Raw genomic sequence first — 19,132 nt, 5'->3', positions numbered from 1 at the left:
TTTTCGATTTTTATCGGCAGAAAATCGACGTTTTCCACAGTAATAAATATATAAAATTAATTTAAGGTTATAATAAATTAAGATTAATTTTTCAAATGTTTCTTTTTTCATGGCTTTTGAAAGGTCGTCCCAGACAAATGGGAATTCGCCAACGACCAAAAGGAGCACTTTTCGGAAATTATCATATCGTATAGAAAGAAAAAGTCATCTGTATACAAATGATAACGTTTTGTTTTTTTACTGGTGTTTTAGGGAATAGAAGGGAAAAACTATGGAACCCAAAGTTTTGTTTTGTTGCTTAGTGCTGTAAAATTTGGAAATTGTAATAATGATCGATGGTTGGGTGTTTTAACATGTAAAGTATAGGGTCTATCAGGATTTAGAAATTGTGAAAGGTAAAATATCAAAGGCAAATGGGTGTTTTCCTCCAATTTAGAAAATGTATTATATCTTCATCAATATTTACTGTGTCAAACGTACAATTTATTCGGATCTAGGTTTTATTTCTATAATTGTATTGTAATTGCAATGTTGTTTATCCTCTTCTTAGAAATTGTGGAAGGTAAAAGATCAAAGGTAAATGGGTATTTTCCTTCAATTTAGAAAATGTATTATATCTCCATCAATATTTACTGTGTCAAATGTACAATTTATTCGGATCTAGGTTCTATTTCTATAATTGTATTGTAATTGCAATGTTGTTTATCCTCTTCTTTCTTTCTTCCTTCTTTTTGTTTTTTTGTTTTTGGTCGTGTGTGAATTTATCTTCCTCTCTCTTCAATGGCCTTGTCCTCTTGGGCCTTGCTTTTTGTAACGGTCTTTTCCTGTTGGGAAAGTTAATTATAGTAGCTTCAAAAACCTTTGGGTTGCCCAAAGAACTAAGAATGATTTTGCCTTTTGCGAGAGAGAGAATGTTGAGAAATCCGGTTCGACCCAAAAAAGGCCCAAAAAAAAAAAAAACAAAAAAGTAGAGAAATCCAGGTTCACAAAAGAGAGAAATATCTAATGATCAAAACCAAAAAAAAAAAAAAAAAAAAAGAGGGAAGGGCCGACAGAGAGAGAGAGAGAGAGAGAGGGAGAGACAGATCATGAGGTTGAAAAGATTCCTCTAGAACCGGTAGACCATGGCATGTATAAGAATAATGATCTCTATTGATGATTCACAAAAGATCATTTATGCAAGAATAAACAGTGTTAATATAATATATATATATATATTTAGCAAAACATATATATATATATATATATATAAAATTTTGTTTTTGGTGAAATATCGTGTGTAAGATTATATAGTTTGAGACCACTGGCCAACAAATGTTCTTAGCCGCCGCCGTACTTTTATTTTTTTATTTCTATTTTTTTGTTTTTAATTTTATCATCGCCACTTTACGCAAATTATTGTGCTAAAATTTTACCCAAGAAAAAACAAGAAAAAGAAAAACAATCTCAAGAGAATCGTGGTACAACATTTTTTATGCCATAATATGGTAATCTTAACCGCCTAGTCTTTAGCGACTATTTTAAAAAAGCCTGAATTAATATTGACACTCTATGCATGCATGACATTCAAGGCAAAACTAATAAATGAAGTTAACCAATTGGCTTGAACTACATTCCTTCTTTTCTCCTTTGAAAATTTTTTAAAGAAAAATTCTATTCCACAATTTATAATGAAGTATAAGTGAAACCTATAAATTATATGATAATTTAATTGAATCTTCTGAAAAAAATTTAAATTGTCCAAATTGTCCGTATTACATTTGTAGTATAAAACCTTTTACAAAGTTAAATACAATAAATATTTACCATTTCAGCCTGATCAAAAAATAATAAATAGTAAAATTCTTTTTTAAAAGCCGGTCCATGTTTATTCAATGATACGTAAGGCAAGCCAAGTTCCAACCGTAATATGACTCCTTTGGGCATTATCTTGTCAAATGGTTTTCCTTTTTCCTCTTTTACAAATTAGAAGGTTTATTTAACAAGTTGAAGTGGTGGACATTACTAATTTTTTTTTTCTTTGCTAACAGTGGACATTGCTAATTACTTGTAGTTGGTAAGTGGCAATGTATTTTCCACTGAACGTTTGTCCTAAAAATAGAAGGGAATATACCTTGCCGGGAGATCCTTCATGAATTGTCCAACCAGGATCAGCACTTCACGATATTGGAAAGGAATCCTAATGACTAGACAAATTCTGGAAAAAGGATTATGCTACCGAGTGGGGAGTGGAGACAGCATAGACTATTGGGAAGATCCTTGGATACCAAACAACCCAAGTTTCAAACCTATTCCCAGGTCTGAAGAAGCAAGAAATGAATTAGGGTCGGTTAGCTCTCTTAAATGCCCTGATGGGAACTGGAATGTGGAGAAATTAACACGCCATTTCAGCGGAGAAACTGCACGAAATATTCTCAAAATCCCCTTCACCAATACCCCACTAGAGGATGCACTCATCTGGAATGGTAACACAAACGGCACCTTTTCGGTGAAACCAGCATTTATGCTAGAGTTTTGGAATGGTTCTTCGACCTCTCCCCCGTGGAAATTCCTTTGGTCGTCGAAAATCCATGAACGCCATAAATTTTTCCTTTGGAAATTAGCAAATGGAGGGTTAACCAAGGCCACAAATCTACAACGACGGAACATAGAGGTCCAATGTAAGGACTGCATTCATGGCTGTGGTAGTATAGAATCGGATGCTCATGTGTGTTTTCACTGCCAGGTGGCTAAGTGTCACGGACTTGTTTGTTTACCCTTCAAGCCGTGCGGCCTTAGTTGCTATTCCGACCCTTTGTTGCAACTAAGTAAGCCTTTTGCCCACTAAAAGAGAAAGCTAAGCAAAGAAAGCTAGAGCACAAAGAGAGTTTGGGAGAATGAAAGTATATTACTTGAAAGAGAGCTTTACAAGTATAGATGAGATTTCTTGGATGGTTTGGCCAAATGAGGCCTCCACCTATTTATAGGCATACAAAGCTTAATCCTACGGCTATAATTGCTTTAATCCTACGGTGGAGAATGGTTCCCACCTACTTTCCCACCTACTTTACATAAAATATCTAAAGAAGCATCTAGAATGGATATGTACATGGCTTGACCTAGGTGCTTGGCCCATTGTAAGGCCCAAAATAGGCCCAAAGTGGATTATAAGGCCCAAAATGGATTGTAAGGCCCAAAATGGAGAGAATGCTCACCAAGTGTTTGATGAAATGCTTCAACCGTGACATTCTCCCCCACCTATGCCGTCGACGTCCTCGTCGAGCTTGCTTCATGGAACCTCTTGATATGATCTTCAAATTGCCAAAGCGCGATAGCAGGTTCCCAACTTACTTCGCTATCGGGAAGTCCTTTTTCGTGGGACGTGACACTCTCCCCCACCTAAACTCGCGACGCCCTCGTCGCGCCTTCTTCCTTGCCCGCCGAATGTGATCTTTGAGTTGCCGTTGTGTATCTTCGTGCTCCCCACTTACTTCACCATCCGGCAGGTCCTTCCCCTTCACCAAGTATTTGGTGTAGTTGGGTATGCCTTTATGTTGACCGACTCGACCCGCAGGTGTGGCTTCAACACTCTTGGCGGGTGAAGTCACTATCGTCGAGGGTGCTCCTATTGACTTACCTTTCGCTAGGGCCTCCGTGCCCCCTTTCCTTGCAATGGGAAGTGACTCTTCATAGCGTCGTGCCTTCCCGTCATGTACCTCGTTTTGTTGAGGTGATGGTTTGGCTAAGTTCCCTTCCTTAGCCTCTTCGTGCTTTCTCTTGTCGTCTCCACGACTTGAAGCCAATGCACGCAAGCTCCCTTGGTGCAACTCCTTTGGCATATGTTGTACCTTAGGAGATGTCTTGGCATGGTTTGAGGCATCCTCACTAGGCTTTTGGGCAGCAGCCAAGTTGATTTGCTTCTCCCTCTCAACTTGCAATGCTGACAAAACCTTGGCCTCCCGCTTGCTAGCTTGTTCCGTAGGCACCATGCACGTCGTTCCCCCATCCATGATGCATAACTTGCGTGCAAATGGGAGTGGGAAAGCCTTTACTTGGTTGAAGAAGTCCATACCAAGGACAACCTTGTAGTCATCCATGGACACAACCGTTAGATTCAATTGGCCCTCCCAATCGCCGATGGTGGTTTGCACACCTCTAGCAACTCCTTGGAGTGGCTTTGCATCCGAGTTCACCGCCTTTACGGAGCCCCTTTCTTTGGTCGCCTCGATCCCAAGCCTTTGCGCCTCCTCCACCGATAGGAAATTATGTGAGGCACCCGTGTCCACCAACGCCTTGGTGGGCACCCCATTGAGTTTTGCCTCCACGAATATTAGGCCACTCTTCGTTGTCTCCTTAGGAGCAGCCTTGATAGCATTCAACAGCTGTAAGGAACCTATTTGTGTTTGCTCTTGAGTTTCCCTCTCTTCGAGCATGGCATTCAACGACTTCCTCTTTGGACAATCTCTTGCCCAATGGGGACCGTCACATAGGAAGCAGTTTCTCTTTGGCTTTAGTTCGGGCTTGGCTCCTTTCTTCCAATCTTTGCTAGGTAATGGTGGCCTCCTTTGATGTTCCTTGCTTTGGGGAGTTTTATAGAACTTGTCTCCCCCACCTTTAGTATAATTATTCTCATCTAATTGAGCTTGCATAAAGGACAAGGTTTCAATTACCTTTGTTTGGAAAGCTTGGCTCTCATGACGCCATGCCTCGGTGTTGGCCTCGTTGGTGCTTTGCATGGTACCTCTAAGCTCCCCCACTTGGTCACCCACACGACCATCGAGCTCCTCCATGCCTTGCTCCACACAATCAAGCCGCTCCAACATATCGGCAACGGCCAACTCCATCTTGACCACCTTGGTCTCCATGGCGGTGAGAACGTCCTTCGACTTTGAACGCCCACGTCCCTTCCTTGCAGCTTCGGGGATGACCTCCCTTCCCCTTGCTTCTTCAATCACAACCTCTGAGGAAGACATGTTGCTCTAGATGCTAGCTTTAACCTTGGCTCTGATACCACTTGTCACGGACTTGTTTGTTTACCCTTCAAGCCGTGCGGCCTTAGTTGCTATTCCGACCCTTTGTTGCAACTAAGTAAGCCTTTTGCCCACTAAAAGAGAAAGCTAAGCAAAGAAAGCTAGAGCACAAAGAGAGTTTGGGAGAATGAAAGTATATTACTTGAAAGAGAGCTTTACAAGTATAGATGAGATTTCTTGGATGGTTTGGCCAAATGAGGCCTCCACCTATTTATAGGCATACAAAGCTTAATCCTACGGCTATAATTGCTTTAATCCTACGGTGGAGAATGGTTCCCACCTACTTTCCCACCTACTTTACATAAAATATCTAAAGAAGCATCTAGAATGGATATGTACATGGCTTGACCTAGGTGCTTGGCCCATTGTAAGGCCCAAAATAGGCCCAAAGTGGATTATAAGGCCCAAAATGGATTGTAAGGCCCAAAATGGAGAGAATGCTCACCAAGTGTTTGATGAAATGCTTCAACCGTGACATTCTCCCCCACCTATGCCGTCGACGTCCTCGTCGAGCTTGCTTCATGGAACCTCTTGATATGATCTTCAAATTGCCAAAGCGCGATAGCAGGTTCCCAACTTGCTTCGCTATCGGGAAGTCCTTTTTCGTGGGACGTGACATAAGGCTCTCTGGTTTTCCTCTCCTTGGAGTATCAAATGGGACGCTCTTGAACATGCATCCGTAGAGGAGAAACTACTAATACTTTCTGACCCCATAGGAGTGCTTCCAGTATACTCAAACGATAAGAATGACTTTTTCCTCTATGCTACATTGCTTCTTGATCAGTTGTGGCATATTAGAAATATTGCCAAAATGGAGAATAAAATTTTCTCTCTCGACAGTACTATGAGCACATTAAACCACAGATTTACTGAATTTAGAAGCTTGGTTTCCAGGGATGGACCAGTCAGTCCACATATCCACTGCACTAAAAACATTTGGAGAAAGCCTTCAGAACATTGCATCAAGATTAACTCTGATGCCGCAGTCAAAGATGACACCAGCTTCATAGGCGTGGTGGCCAGAGACCACTTGGGCACAGTTCTAGAATTAAAAGCAGCACAACTTCTTACTGATATTGCGGAGCTAGCAGAAGCTTATGGAGTGTTGCAGGGTTTAATCTTAGCCAAGGAGAAAGGTTGGACTAAGGTTTTGTTAGAATTGGACGCCCGAAACATAATTCTCCAGATTCAGAGCCACGACACCCCATCAACTCGTTGGCTCCCAGCAGGAGTTTTTGCGGACATACAGCGTCTTAGGAATGACTTCCAGGAAGTTCGGTTCACCTGGATTCCTAGAGAAGAAAATTTTCTAGCTCAATTTTTGTAAGCCAATGGTGTCTTAAGAATAAGTTAGTTGGGTATATTCCAATTGATTTCTCTTTCGGAGATGTTTTCTGTTTTTGCCGCCCAGGAGGCTAGTGCTACGGTCACCTCCCTTTTGTAGGCTTGTTAGCCTTTGGGTGTTTTGGGTTTTAAAACCTTTTTATCCTACCCAAAAAATAAAAAAATAAAAAAATAAAAAAAGAAGGGAATATCAGGGAGTCAAAAAATTAAATTAATAAATAAAAGGGAATAAAAACCGAGTGAGTTAGCGGTTGAACGCAGCGTTTTGCGAAGAAAACTTCCAAATAAAAATATCAGGGAGACAGCATGTACCTGTAATGAATGAATGGCTGTCAGGTTCTGCAACTACTTTCACCCTTCTCTCTCTTCTTTTTCTTCTTCTAAACCATATTCTTTGACCTCTGCTTCTCCTTCACTACCTTTGAGAGCATCAAGACTCTCAAGGCCTCGAATCTCAGCCTCATCAACGTCATCTCCCATTATGGAGTTCCCGTACGTCTCACCCCCTCACAGGGACCTCATGGTGGATCTTTTATCGACGGTTGAGACCCGCCTCGACTCTCAACTCTTACCCTCTACTCTCCCACCCGATGTTCAGAGCTTCCAGAACCAGAGTGGCACCGCCCATGGCTCTTTCCACATCAGATCCGGCCACGACTCCTCCCCTGTAATTTTCCCTCACTTCCTCTTACCTCTTTTTTTTTTTTTTTTCCACTTTTTTGAGAATTTAATGTTTTATTGTTGAATATAATTAGTGCAATCCGAAGTTATATCAGTCTACTCTGCTGTGTGTTCAAATGGTTAAACATATTTATTAGGATTTTAGTTGTTCAAAATTTGTAGTAATTTTGGTATAAAATTTTGGTGTCAGATTGATTTTATATTAGGCAGTTGGCTGCACTGCGAGCTGCCAACAGGAGGAGCATTAAACATAACAAGCTTATCATCGTATCTGAACTCTAGCACAGATGCACCGAATTTCTTAATCGAACTCATACAGAGCAGTTCCACATCGCTAATCCTCATCCTTGATCTGCCTCCAAGAAAAGACCTTGCTCTCCATCCTGACTACCTTCGGACTTTCTATGAAGATACCAAGTTAGATGCTCCCAGACAAACGCTTGAAATAATTCCTGAGGTTAAACCTTACTTCTCTTCTTCATTGTACATCCGATCCGTTGTCTCCCCCACTGCAATTACGGTTCGAATTGAAGGCGACGCAGGTGATTCTGGACGTTTGGAGGAGATTATAAAACAACATTTGGATCCCATTGCAAAACAAGTGTTGGGTATATGGTTGGATCAATGTGCTTCTGGAAAGAGAGAAGTGGGAGAGAGTGAGAGAGCTGGTCTTGAAAACAGAGATAAGTTGATCAAGAGCAAAACCATAGAGATTGATTTGGGCTCCAACTTTCCAAGATTGTTTGGACGAGAAATAGCTGACCGAGTTTTGGGCACTATACAAGAAATCTTTTCTAAATGATATGCTTTAACATGTCATTGTAGTTTAGGGGATAAATAGAACTCGAATAAAAAAAGTTACAAAAAGAACTATTTTTTTATTTTATATATATATAAATTTTGTATGTATATATTAATGCTTTATAAATGTTTAACCCAATTCTTTCTGCTGTCCCCATAACAACCACATTATCATGAAGAGGATTGGTGGTCTGCTGCCTCTGTGGGTCAACTAAGCCATCAAACAAATCGTCAAATAGGTTACTGTGATTTGCATCTTCTTTATCATGCATTCCACCAGTAAAAGGATTGAGATACTCTATTGCATGCATTATAAATGATTGTTAAATTTATAAAAACAAATTCCAAAATGTACCTTCAATGATACCAGGCCTTCAGCGCTTCAAAAAAGCTATTCTCAAGTACAACCTGATTCTCATGTGGCAAGAGAATACTTTGAGAGAGATGGAAAAACAGTAGAGAAATGGCAGATAAAATGTTATTGGAGAGGTTTTTAGGCTTTTTTGGACTTTTTGGAAAAACACAAGAGTTGGGCTTTCTTGGTTAAGAAATGAAAGAGTACTTGGGTCTCGACCTGTTGAGTCCAAAAACAAGTGGCAGTTTAACTTTCTCTTAATGGGCTTTGTTTATGACTTATGCATATTCGAAATGTTTTTTTGGAAAATATATCACCATTTACTTAAATCAACTCATGTTATAGATTTGGGCTAAAAATCTCCAAGTGGGTCACCCACTTGTGGAAACAAATCAAGTTCTTTACTCTTATATTGTGTCAACTAAACGATCTCCTTTGTTTTTCGGCTCCATGTAATAGCTTAGGGCTACTTGTAAGAATTAATAGATTTATATTTAAAATAGCACTTGGGCGTATCAGTCTTTGGAGTTTTGGCATTCTCAAAATTGACTATCAACAAATAATATTAAAAAAAAATTAACTAATAAAACAAGTAAAGACCTAATATTAAAAAAAGAAAAAAAAAACGAAAAACAACAACAACAACAACAACCACAACAAGAAGTAAGAAGACCTAAGAAACCAAGGATGACCGAAAGTGGTGACTAAATATTTTTATAGAATAATACATTTATTATTCTTCATATGTATTAGTATCATATATATATATATATGTATTATAGATTCTTACCAAGTGCAAAGCACTTTCTTTGGTTAAGAAAAAAAAAAAAAAAGTTAGTAAGACACTTGAATTTTGACAAAGAGGACCGAGGTCAATTTTGTTCCAAATGATTTTCTATAGTTTACATATTTCTTCTTGTTCTTAAATTTTTACCAATATATAGTTTTCATAAATGGAATGAATTAGGAATTTTATTTTGAATGATAATATTTTATTTGATTTAATCCAAAACATAAAAAGAAAAATAAATATTATTATGGGGTGTTTTGATAAAAAAAAAAGTATTAAAGAAAATTAATTCTTGGAAATCAGTTTTTTAGAATTCAGTTTTATGAAAATATGTTTTTTTGAGATTTTTTTTATAGTATTTGATTAACTATAGAAGAAAATAAAACTTATAAGTAATTAAATAAATTTATACATTAAAATTAAAATATAAAATTATATTTCAAAAACTATATAATATTAATTTATCAGATAATTTTATAATGACACTGTTTTATTAGAATTTATTTTTTCTGTCAGTTTTTCAAAATTTATTTTTTATTGAAATTCATAATTTTTTTTTTAAAAATTATCTAAACAGAACAAAATTTTAAATTTTTCTAACTTTTCCACTGCCCTAACGCTAATCAAATTGATTCCTATTTATTAAAGACGATGTGACAAACATATTATGCATAACCGTTGGATTTCACCGAATGGTACAAAATGATAATTTCCAAATTGATCATCCATTTCAAAAACAAACTGAGATTAACCTTGTCGGTCATGGACGGTTGGACCCCTTGTGTTGTGCATTTCAGTGTTCCTTTTTCAGTTTTGACGTTTTGATTTCAATACGTGGATGCTTATGTGATCCGATGGTGACAATCACCCGACTTTTCATCACCCTTTTATTTGATTTGACCTCTCGCGCCAGGACGCAAATGGGAACACGAACACTGCATGTGGCCCGGGCCCAAGTTCCCGAATGTTCGTCTTTCCCCATCACCGATTTGGGGTTTTACCGAAGCAAACCGATGAAGCCATAGCCGTCCGATCGGGTCCCATGAACTTGCATATGGTTGGTTTGCCACTATTTAATTACGTATGGTTTTAAAGTGTAATGGAATCTGTATCAGATTAATTTTCATGCTCTTTGAAGTTGATGGCTAGCTTCCTAGTACTATTTCTATTAGATATGGTAACGTATTGTGTAGAATTGTATTATAATATTTGTATCGTATTGTGTTGTATTCATATGATCCAAATACAACTTATTAAATTTTCATATGAAAATAGATAAACTCGAACACATTCGTTAATTTATCATGTATTCAATTATCTGATCTATTAACTCATTAAGAATATATAAAAATTTGAAAATTTAAATTTAATTTAGTTTTTAAATAATAAAATGATGTTTTTAAAAAAAAATTCTTGCAAAAAACTTGTTTGTTTTTATATTTTTTTAAAAATTAAACCAAAAAAAAAAAACAAATTAATACATGTTTAAAAATAAATCAAATAACTTTAATATTATAAAATTTATATAATTATAAAAATATTTTTCTTTAACGGATTTAATGGGTTTATCATATATTATCGTATTTCACCTGTTAAAATCCATTAATTTATTAAATTTTATTGGGTGATATTGATACTAATTTGATACAATATCATCAATTCAAACCCAAAAATTCTCGTATGATTTTGTATCGGATAAGATTTTGTCAAACCTAGTTTTTATATTAGCTATTTGATTTGTCCTAAATGGCTTGTTTATTTTATTTTTTTAAAGAATTTAAAGACGTGAAAAAGCTTTTCTTAATGTTCTAAAATACCACCTTTTTTAAGATCTTGCTCAGTGAAATTGCTCAAAGAGGTGCCGATGCTTTATTTTAGCATTAGAATTTTAATTATTAGTCTATCTTCGATAAATGCATCACGTCTAAATGATGAAAAAAGTATTTCCTGCAACTGTTTTTCCTTAATTTGCCCATGATTTCAATATTAGTTGTTGTCTATGTTTGCCAAATTCTCTTCATTTTGTATCCGTATAAGAGTAATGAATAAGTACACAGTGTAGTCCAATTAGATGGGTCCTAATTAACTTCCCATTTATCATACAACATATATAATGTATTTCCAATACAATAGCCTGTCTTCTCTAAAGATCATATATAAGACAATTTGGAATATATATATATATAGCAAAGGTGTAGCCTTTTTTTTTTTTTTTTAAATTGATATAACAATTATAGCTGTTTAGGAGAGCTAGAAACTAAAAAACAATGGACGTGCAGAAGATCACATGTTTGAACGATACCCTGGCCTTCACGCCACCTCAAGGCTCAATCCGTTGTGGAGCCAAGATAGTGACAATGCTCATTACATAACGTCTGCTTTCTTTATTTTATTTTAGTTTTGATAATTGTACATACACAATTTCTAAGCTACTAATAATAACGAAAAGTCCCGAAAAATCTGGCAGCCAATAGCAATTGATCATTCTTAATACATGAGGTTTGGATTTGGAAGCTCTTTTTTGGGACACTTGATGGCAAAAAGTGAAGCACTTGTTGCCGTATAGAAAACAAAAGAAACCGAATTCAATCAATTCGTGGTGATCAAGTTGTGTTCAAATTAGAGAATGTGATATAATTAGTCACTTCCATCAGTCTATGCCCTGTCTATATAAGCACATCCACCATCTCACTTCCTTTCAAGTGACTTCAGTTTAAGCTCAGAACCTTCCCACAATTTCCTTGACTTAATTTCCCGCATCCACCCTAAATAGCATTAGAAAGAGAGATAAAAAAATGGGTGCTAATAATCTTCTCTTTATGTACCTTATTTGTGGCCTACTTTTATTCATTTTAATTAAAACACAGAGGAGAAAATTAGCAAAACCAACATCAAGTCTGCCTCCAGGTTCAATGGGATGGCCTTATGTAGGGGAAACCCTACAGCTCTACTCACAAAACCCAAATACCTTCTTTGCCACAAGGCAAAATAGGTATTCCACCTCTCAAGCTTTGTTTTTTTTTAATTTATTTTTAAAGTTTTTTTCCTCGCTTATTGTCAAAGTTCTTTTTCTTCTTCCCGTTTGCTAGAATTTAATAAAGGAGTTCAATTTTAATAAAGTCTCTTAAAAATGCCTTTCCATGTGGTGGTGCTATTAGATATGGAGATATATTCAAGTCCCATATTCTTGGCTGTCCCTGCATAATGCTAGCTAGCCCGGAGGCTGTCCGGTTTGTATTGGTGTCAAAGGCACATCTATTCAAGCCGACATACCCTCCGAGCAAGGAAAAATTAATCGGTCCATCTGCACTTTTCTTCCACCAAGGTGGTTACCATGCCAAAATCAGAAAATTAGTCCAAGCCTCATTATCTTTGAACGTCATCCGAAACTTGGTCCCAGACATTGAAGCCATTGCCATATCTGCCTTGAAGTCATGGTCTGGTGGACAAGTTACTAAGACCTTTTGGGAATTAAAGAAGGTTTGCAAAGTCCTTGGCAGATATTATACATACATACATACATATATATATATATATAGATAGATATATCCCTTACTTGCAAAGCCATATAGTTCCTTTGTTGCTCTAATCTATTAGCTTATATAATTTGTCATGTCCATAATATATATCAATATGTGGGTCATTAAGCCCTTGATCATGGCAGTTTACCTTTGATGTTGCTGTTTTGTCCATCTTTGGACATTTGGAGGCTCACTACAAAGAAATGCTCAAAGAAAACTACAATATACTTGACAAAGGTTATAATTCTTTCCCTACAAAACTACCTGGAACTTTGTACCATAACTCGGTCTTGGTAAGCATCATACTGCCATCCTTTATCAGCAAACTTAATTAATAATCATCTTTAAAAACCATGATTAGCTATACTAAACAAGGATGGAATTTTTTGAAGGCAAGGAGAAGGCTAAGCTTAATTCTTGGTGAGATAATAAAGGAGAGGAAGGAGAAGAAATTTGTAGAGAATGATCTTCTGGGTAGTTTATTGAACTTCAAAGACGCCGAGGGACAAAACTTAAGCCAAAATGAAATAGTTGATAATATTATTGGTGTGTTGTTTGCGGCTCAAGACACTACGGCTAGTCTCCTTACATGGATTCTCAAATATATCCATGATGATTCAAAGCTTTTAGAAGCTATTAAGGTCAGGATTCAGGGGTGTTTTATATATATATATATATATATATATATATCATATTCTATTTCAATAATAATTAATTGATTTTTTTCATCCCAATTACATGTATTGATTAACTTAAAATAATTAAAATTTTTGCAGATAGAACAAAAGGCAATTTATGATTCAAATGATGGAGGAAAGCATCCGCTGACTTGGGCTCAAACCAGAAATATGCCTGTTACAAATAGGGTATATATCTGAATGTATACCAGATTATTAAACTTTTTATTCAGGGTATGCAATTTAAGACACATTAATTTTTAGCGGTTTATTTGCAGGCTATAATGGAGAGCTTGAGGATGTCTAGCATTATTTCTTTCACCTTTAGAGAAGCTATTGAAAATGTCGAATATAAAGGTATAATGATATATGATAAAAGTATCCAAAGAAACATGAGGAAGGACAAGTAACATTGGTACAATATGTGGATATTGACTTAACGAATCCAACTTAATAATTCTATCGTACTCTGCACGATCAGATTCCTCATTGGATTTGAAACATAGATCTTTTTTCAATGGCAGGGAAATCACATACCTTATTTTTACCTACCCTGCCTGGTGCATTTTTCCAGAGAAGAAGTCAAACATATCCAAATCAATATTAAAAAATTTCAAACAAAAGTAATTTATTTAATTATCATATATAATATTGACTGGTATTTTGGGGGTGTTCATAAACAGGATATTTAATTCCGAAAGGATGGAAGGTACTGCCTTTGTTTCGGAACATTCATCACAATCCTGATTTTTTCACTGAACCGCATAATTTTAATCCATCCAGATTTGAGGTATGGAAATAATTATTAGACTATACATATATATTCACAAAATATAACTAAATTTCACTGATATTCCAATAATATTATAATAATTATATTAATAGCTAGCTAGTACTGCTACCTAATCCATGTATAAACTTTTTCATTGGTGTCCTTGATTAGTTAATCACTTGGTGTACTACCTTTTTTTTTTTTTGTTTTGTTTTTTTTTTTTAATCACAAATAAAAGAAATGAATTTTTTGAATTGTAAATTGTTATGGCATGGAATGGAAAGGTTGGATTAAAACCCAATACATTCCTGGCATTTGGTAATGGATCACATGCCTGTCCTGGAAACGAAGTTGCCAAGCTCCAAATGCTTATTTTGATCCACCATCTAGTTAACAACTTCAGGTATGCAATATTATATATATATATATATATATATATATATATATATATGCATCAAACATAAACAGACATATGATCTTATAAACTATGTAAAATGCAGAATTATCTATCATGTTTTCACTAAAAACTTGCAATATATATGCATACTTTTTTCATTTATTTATTGTTGATATGGATTTGGTGTTTATAACAGGTGGACAGTAGTAGAGTCCAGTAATGGGGTTGAGTATGTCCCATTTCCAGTACCTGAGCAAGGACTTCCAGCTAAGTTTTGGATAGATCCACCACCCAACCACAACATGGGAGGGCATCACACAACATAGAGAAATACTTCCCCGTCATACCGTCTCATTTCATAGGCCTTTGTAATAATATTTGTGACGGTAGAAGTTGGTCCTTGTGCCTTTCATATTGATGTAATTGATATAAGTTTTTGTCACATAGAGTTTCTATCTCTTAATTTGTTGTAATATTATATTTAATATAATATTATTTTTATGAATGTTCTAAAAATCTCGTATGTAAATTTTTTATATTACAAAATTTGATAACCGTAAATAATTATTGCTATTAAATAACAATCCTACTTATTTATATATAAAAAAATATTATTCTGTATAAACCGATAATTGTTATTAATAATAACAAATAGTAAAACTATCAAAACTTTTATATATATATGTATACCTCCTGAACTTTTTATGTTCTAATTAATTTCTTATGAATTTAAATGTAACACATAATTTATATTAATCTACGGATCATTAAAAGTAAAATGCCAACGTATTAAATAAGTGCTACTACAAGATTGCTACAAGCTTAATAATTCTCAGATTTTGATTGATTTGTTTTTTTTTTTTTTTTTGGGGATAAAAATGAGATCATTAGTAATAGAATATTTTTAGGTACCATTGCACTATATATATATATATATATATATATATCTTCCAGAATTTTTTTCAGGTACTATTGCAATAGATATATCTTCCAGGCACAAAAGGAGAAAGAGCAACCTTCTTACAGAACTTAGTTAAAGTCATGGGTAATAATTGCATAGGTTTTCAATAATTGCAAGACTGTATATATATATATAATATATATATATTATATTTTGTAATGATAAAAAAATAATAATAATAACAACGCGGCTTTGAAGTTTGGAAGAAATTAGAAATGGGCTCATGGGTCCAGAATCTTTCGGAAAGGCCCAAGTTCGAGAAGATCCACCGTTGGGTCTATGAGTCAGTCGGAAATTAAACGTAGGTTGTAAGAAAATTTCAATTTGATCCTGAATTAGTCGGAGAAAAGTTCCTTCGAGTTTCTTTGCGAGTTGCATCGTCATCGTCATTGTCTAGCGGAGCCATGGTACGTTACCATTTGCAATTTCCGGTTTATATTTAATTGTTTATTTTCAATCTAAGGGTTTTCTTCTGCAAATCTAGTCTACGCTTTATTATTATTATTATTTTTTATTTTTTATTTTTTTTATGGAAATCCCATTCGTTGTTTTAATAAGATACGAACTATGCTTATTGGCTATTAATTTGGATTACAGAATTGGTTTTTGGTAATGTAAACTTGGGTTTAACAAATTATATAGGCGAACTTTGGGAAAAGGTGTAAAAGAAATTGGAAGAGGATCTTTTCCAGCTATTGTTCTTAGAAGATGATAGAATTATGAATTGGGTTTTTTCCATTTTGTTACAAGATTAACAAATTTAGGAGGAGATTTTGTGAAAGATATGAAGCCCCAGTTGTGGATTTCGGATAATTTTGGGTTGTGTTAATTGTGATCTGGGTTTCACTTTCTTTACTGAATTGAAAATGAATGTAACGTGCTAATATTTTTTGGGTTTACATTTGATTCTATTACGATCTCGCTGAAACGCTGATAGAAGCTGATTTGTTATTTGTTAATGTACTTTCTAAAATTTTCAATTACATCAATAGGCAAGCCTTTATAGAGGGCCATCTAGAAAAGACAAACCTAGAGGACGCCACCATGGAGGATTAACTCAACAGAAGAAGCAAGAGATTAAGGAAGCATTTGAGTTGTTTGACACGGATGGATCAGGTATTGCAAGTATATAAGTTTATGTATCGCTCACCAGCATGTGTATCTATTATATTTACTAATCTTGTTAGTTTTGACGTTGTTTCTTAAGGCACCATTGATGCCAAAGAGCTGAATGTTGCCATGAGGTATGGATATCTTATCAGAGCCTGAAGTTGATTTACTTATGAAATAACTTGATCTGACATTTTCTCATGACAGGGCTCTTGGTTTTGAAATGACAGATGAGGTAATTTCTATAACATTGTACTTTTAGTTGTCCTTGTGTATGGTCTTGTGTGGATGTATTTGTACTCCTGGTATTTATGTCTGTTTGATATTTCAAAGAACTTAGAGAACTGTGTTGTCTACTTGGTTCCAATTGCACGTCTACTTCATTAGATTAGATCTGGGTATGGTTGAGTTAACTAATATAGTTAATCAGTATTAGGTAACTTTTTCCTCCAGGGGCAGTCCTCTATGCTTTCTTCTTTCAGTTGCATCTTATTGGATGAAAATTGGCTGAGTTGGATAAGGAATAACTTCCATGCTTGTTTTCTTTGCTTCATATCATGGAACGTGCTTCTCCTTTTATTTTTTTCCTTGTGAAATATTTGCTCTGTTTCTCATTGACATGTTAAGATCAGTAAATACTAATAAATATTACCTAAATAATTTTAGTGTTTTAATTCCTTTGTAAATTTCTTTAGCTTCTTCTTCTTCTTCTCTATCTGGATCTTTGACTTCATGCCTAACATATTGATGTAATGGCTTATTTCAGCAAATCAAACAAATGATTGCGGATGTTGACAAGGATGGAAGTGGTGCAATTGATTTTGATGAATTTGTGCACATGATGACAGCAAAAATTGGAGAAAGGGACACAAAAGAAGAACTCATGAAAGCATTCCATATCATTGACCATGATAACAATGTGAGGTTCCATTCCTCAGAATTAGTTTTCTTTTCCCTGCCAATGCCTAATTTTTTCTTTTCATTTGAATATAGGGAAAGATATCTGTCACAGACATTAGGCAAATGGCAAAGGATCTTGGTGAGAACTTTACTGAAGCGGAGATACAGGACATGGTTGAGGAAGCAGACCGAGATCGTGAGTCACCCTTCATCAAATGCATAAGAATGCATCATTTGTCCCTTCTAGTTATCTTGGTTACTTATTATATGTTTTGCTTAATTTTATTTTTGTTTAATCTTTTCCTTTCATATCCAATTTGATAATATCTCCACGTGCACCTTTATTCTTCAACATCCAGAGATGCTGTTATTGAATGTAACCAATTAGAATTTTAAGATCTAAGTCGTATGTTTGTTATGATGATAGAAATTGCATGCTTAAATTAGCAAGTGCAGTATTGCCACTTGGAAAAAAAATAAATAAATAAATAAAAAGTGAGTAATTGCCAATTTACATTTGCATGATAGAGGAGATAAGGTTTTTGAGTAACATGTATTCAGTTCTTATGATAGCATGTAAGTAATTAATTGCTGTAATCCCTTGCTATAGATTTTTCTCCATTCTTCTAATAGCTCCTTAGAATTTCTTTCTGTAAAAATTTTTTAGTTTATCAAAATTTTGATAAGGCTTTTCTTTTCACCTGTGAACAATGTTTCAGACTTTTGAATATCTTTCTAAATTTAAGTAATCGTAAATTTTCTTAATTTTTGCGCATAGCATGTGTGTCTATATTTATATTGGATTTTTTTCATTTCCTAATCGTCCTTACAATCATCTGTTGTATTGATGAAATCCCTTCTTACTGGTATCATTTTCTCTGATGGTCAAATGAAATTCATTAAAAAAGTTTGCATCCTTGGAGAGCTATATAGGAATCTGGTGTGTTTTATGCTGTGAGCAATATTGAGCAATATTGTATGCCAGCAAGTAGATGGAGGCATGGCTGTTGAGCATTTCTATATGGTCCTTTTCTGTTGGTGCTTTGTTTTATTTGTTCATTTCTCATAGGTACTTTGCACATCATCTGTGCTAGAGATTTCAAACAAACAAACAAATGATTTCACTTGCCATGAAGCAAAACGCTCACCTATCATATTTTTGAAACCACCATACGTTCATTCTATGAATTATTGGATTCATGCTTTTATTGTTTCCTGTTTTCCTTTATCTCCTGTGTGCTATATTTCTAATTTTTTGATGGTTTATTTCAATAAGCAGGTGATGGAGAAGTTAGTGCTGAGGAGTTTATCAGGATGATGAATAGAACTTCATATGGTGGTCATTAGAAGTTCAGGACAGCCTTTCAGATTTCGCTTCTGGTCTAATGTAGAATTTGTCATGTCGAGTATGTAGTATATATATAAAAAAAAATTGTCTTAATGAACTTATGGCAACTCCTGGATTTGGCTTGTATTATGTAGCTTGTTTTCAAAATATGATGTTAATTTATTATTTATGAACTATTTATTGTTCATATCTTGTTAAAGCCGTGGACATAAAGCAACGATGATAATCCTAAAAATCAACCATTATTTATACATCAAGTAACTTTTTAAAAACGTGATGATAACTTTTCGAATTATGTTATCTGTATTTGGATAAATCGTTGCGTTTTATTTGTTAACACCGTTCAAAAATAAATAGATTGATTTCGAAAGTGTATTGGTGGATAAATAAAAACAAAATAAAAAGGGGCTAGGACAACGGTCAATGTGCTATTTGAATCTTCTTTCAGGCTTTGGCTTTGCTCTGT

At 35.1% G+C, this 19,132-nt stretch overlaps 4 protein-coding genes across 6 annotated transcripts; all 4 read left to right on the top strand.

Annotated features, from left to right (window-relative positions):
* Nucleotides 1-2,182: 2,182 nt before the first annotated feature.
* Nucleotides 2,183-6,336, top strand: LOC132804462 (uncharacterized). Its single transcript, XM_060818866.1, has 2 exons — nucleotides 2,183-2,707; nucleotides 5,794-6,336. Exons 1-2 carry the CDS (start codon nucleotides 2,183-2,185, stop codon nucleotides 6,334-6,336), a joined length of 1,068 nt encoding a protein of 355 aa, XP_060674849.1.
* A 305-nt stretch (nucleotides 6,337-6,641) lies between these two features.
* On the top strand, nucleotides 6,642-7,981 carry LOC107424775 (red chlorophyll catabolite reductase, chloroplastic). The gene is made up of 2 exons (XM_016034631.4): nucleotides 6,642-7,020; nucleotides 7,225-7,981. The coding sequence occupies exons 1-2, from the start codon at nucleotides 6,679-6,681 to the stop codon at nucleotides 7,834-7,836; spliced, it is 954 nt and encodes a 317-aa protein (XP_015890117.2). The 5' UTR covers nucleotides 6,642-6,678; the 3' UTR covers nucleotides 7,837-7,981.
* Nucleotides 7,982-11,668: 3,687 nt separating this feature from the next.
* LOC107424777 (abscisic acid 8'-hydroxylase 4) lies at nucleotides 11,669-14,853 on the top strand. 3 transcript variants are annotated; one of them, XM_048478555.2, is made up of 9 exons: nucleotides 11,669-11,972; nucleotides 12,139-12,460; nucleotides 12,645-12,794; nucleotides 12,894-13,142; nucleotides 13,278-13,367; nucleotides 13,457-13,535; nucleotides 13,862-13,968; nucleotides 14,235-14,353; nucleotides 14,544-14,853. In XM_048478555.2, the coding sequence occupies exons 1-9, from the start codon at nucleotides 11,776-11,778 to the stop codon at nucleotides 14,671-14,673; spliced, it is 1,443 nt and encodes a 480-aa protein (XP_048334512.1). In that variant the 5' UTR covers nucleotides 11,669-11,775; the 3' UTR covers nucleotides 14,674-14,853. The 3 variants fall into 3 exon arrangements, 2 of the variants coding, with proteins under 2 accessions (XP_048334512.1, XP_048334513.1); XR_009639550.1 differs by lacking the exon at nucleotides 14,544-14,853 and having other exon boundaries at nucleotides 13,703-13,968; nucleotides 14,235-14,253; XM_048478556.2 differs by lacking the exons at nucleotides 14,235-14,353; nucleotides 14,544-14,853 and having other exon boundaries at nucleotides 13,703-14,169.
* A 614-nt stretch (nucleotides 14,854-15,467) lies between these two features.
* On the top strand, nucleotides 15,468-18,851 carry LOC107424787 (caltractin). Its single transcript, XM_016034647.4, has 7 exons — nucleotides 15,468-15,715; nucleotides 16,301-16,424; nucleotides 16,516-16,552; nucleotides 16,626-16,653; nucleotides 17,185-17,337; nucleotides 17,412-17,514; nucleotides 18,598-18,851. The coding sequence occupies exons 1-7, from the start codon at nucleotides 15,713-15,715 to the stop codon at nucleotides 18,663-18,665; spliced, it is 516 nt and encodes a 171-aa protein (XP_015890133.2). The 5' UTR covers nucleotides 15,468-15,712; the 3' UTR covers nucleotides 18,666-18,851.
* Nucleotides 18,852-19,132: the final 281 nt, after the last annotated feature.

Source organism: Ziziphus jujuba, chromosome 7, assembly GCF_031755915.1.
Source record: "Ziziphus jujuba cultivar Dongzao chromosome 7, ASM3175591v1".
In the NCBI taxonomy this organism is placed as follows: Eukaryota; Viridiplantae; Streptophyta; class Magnoliopsida; order Rosales; family Rhamnaceae; genus Ziziphus; species Ziziphus jujuba.
The sequence above is the reverse complement of the archived record's forward strand: the minus strand, read 5'-3'. Positions and strand labels throughout refer to the sequence as shown.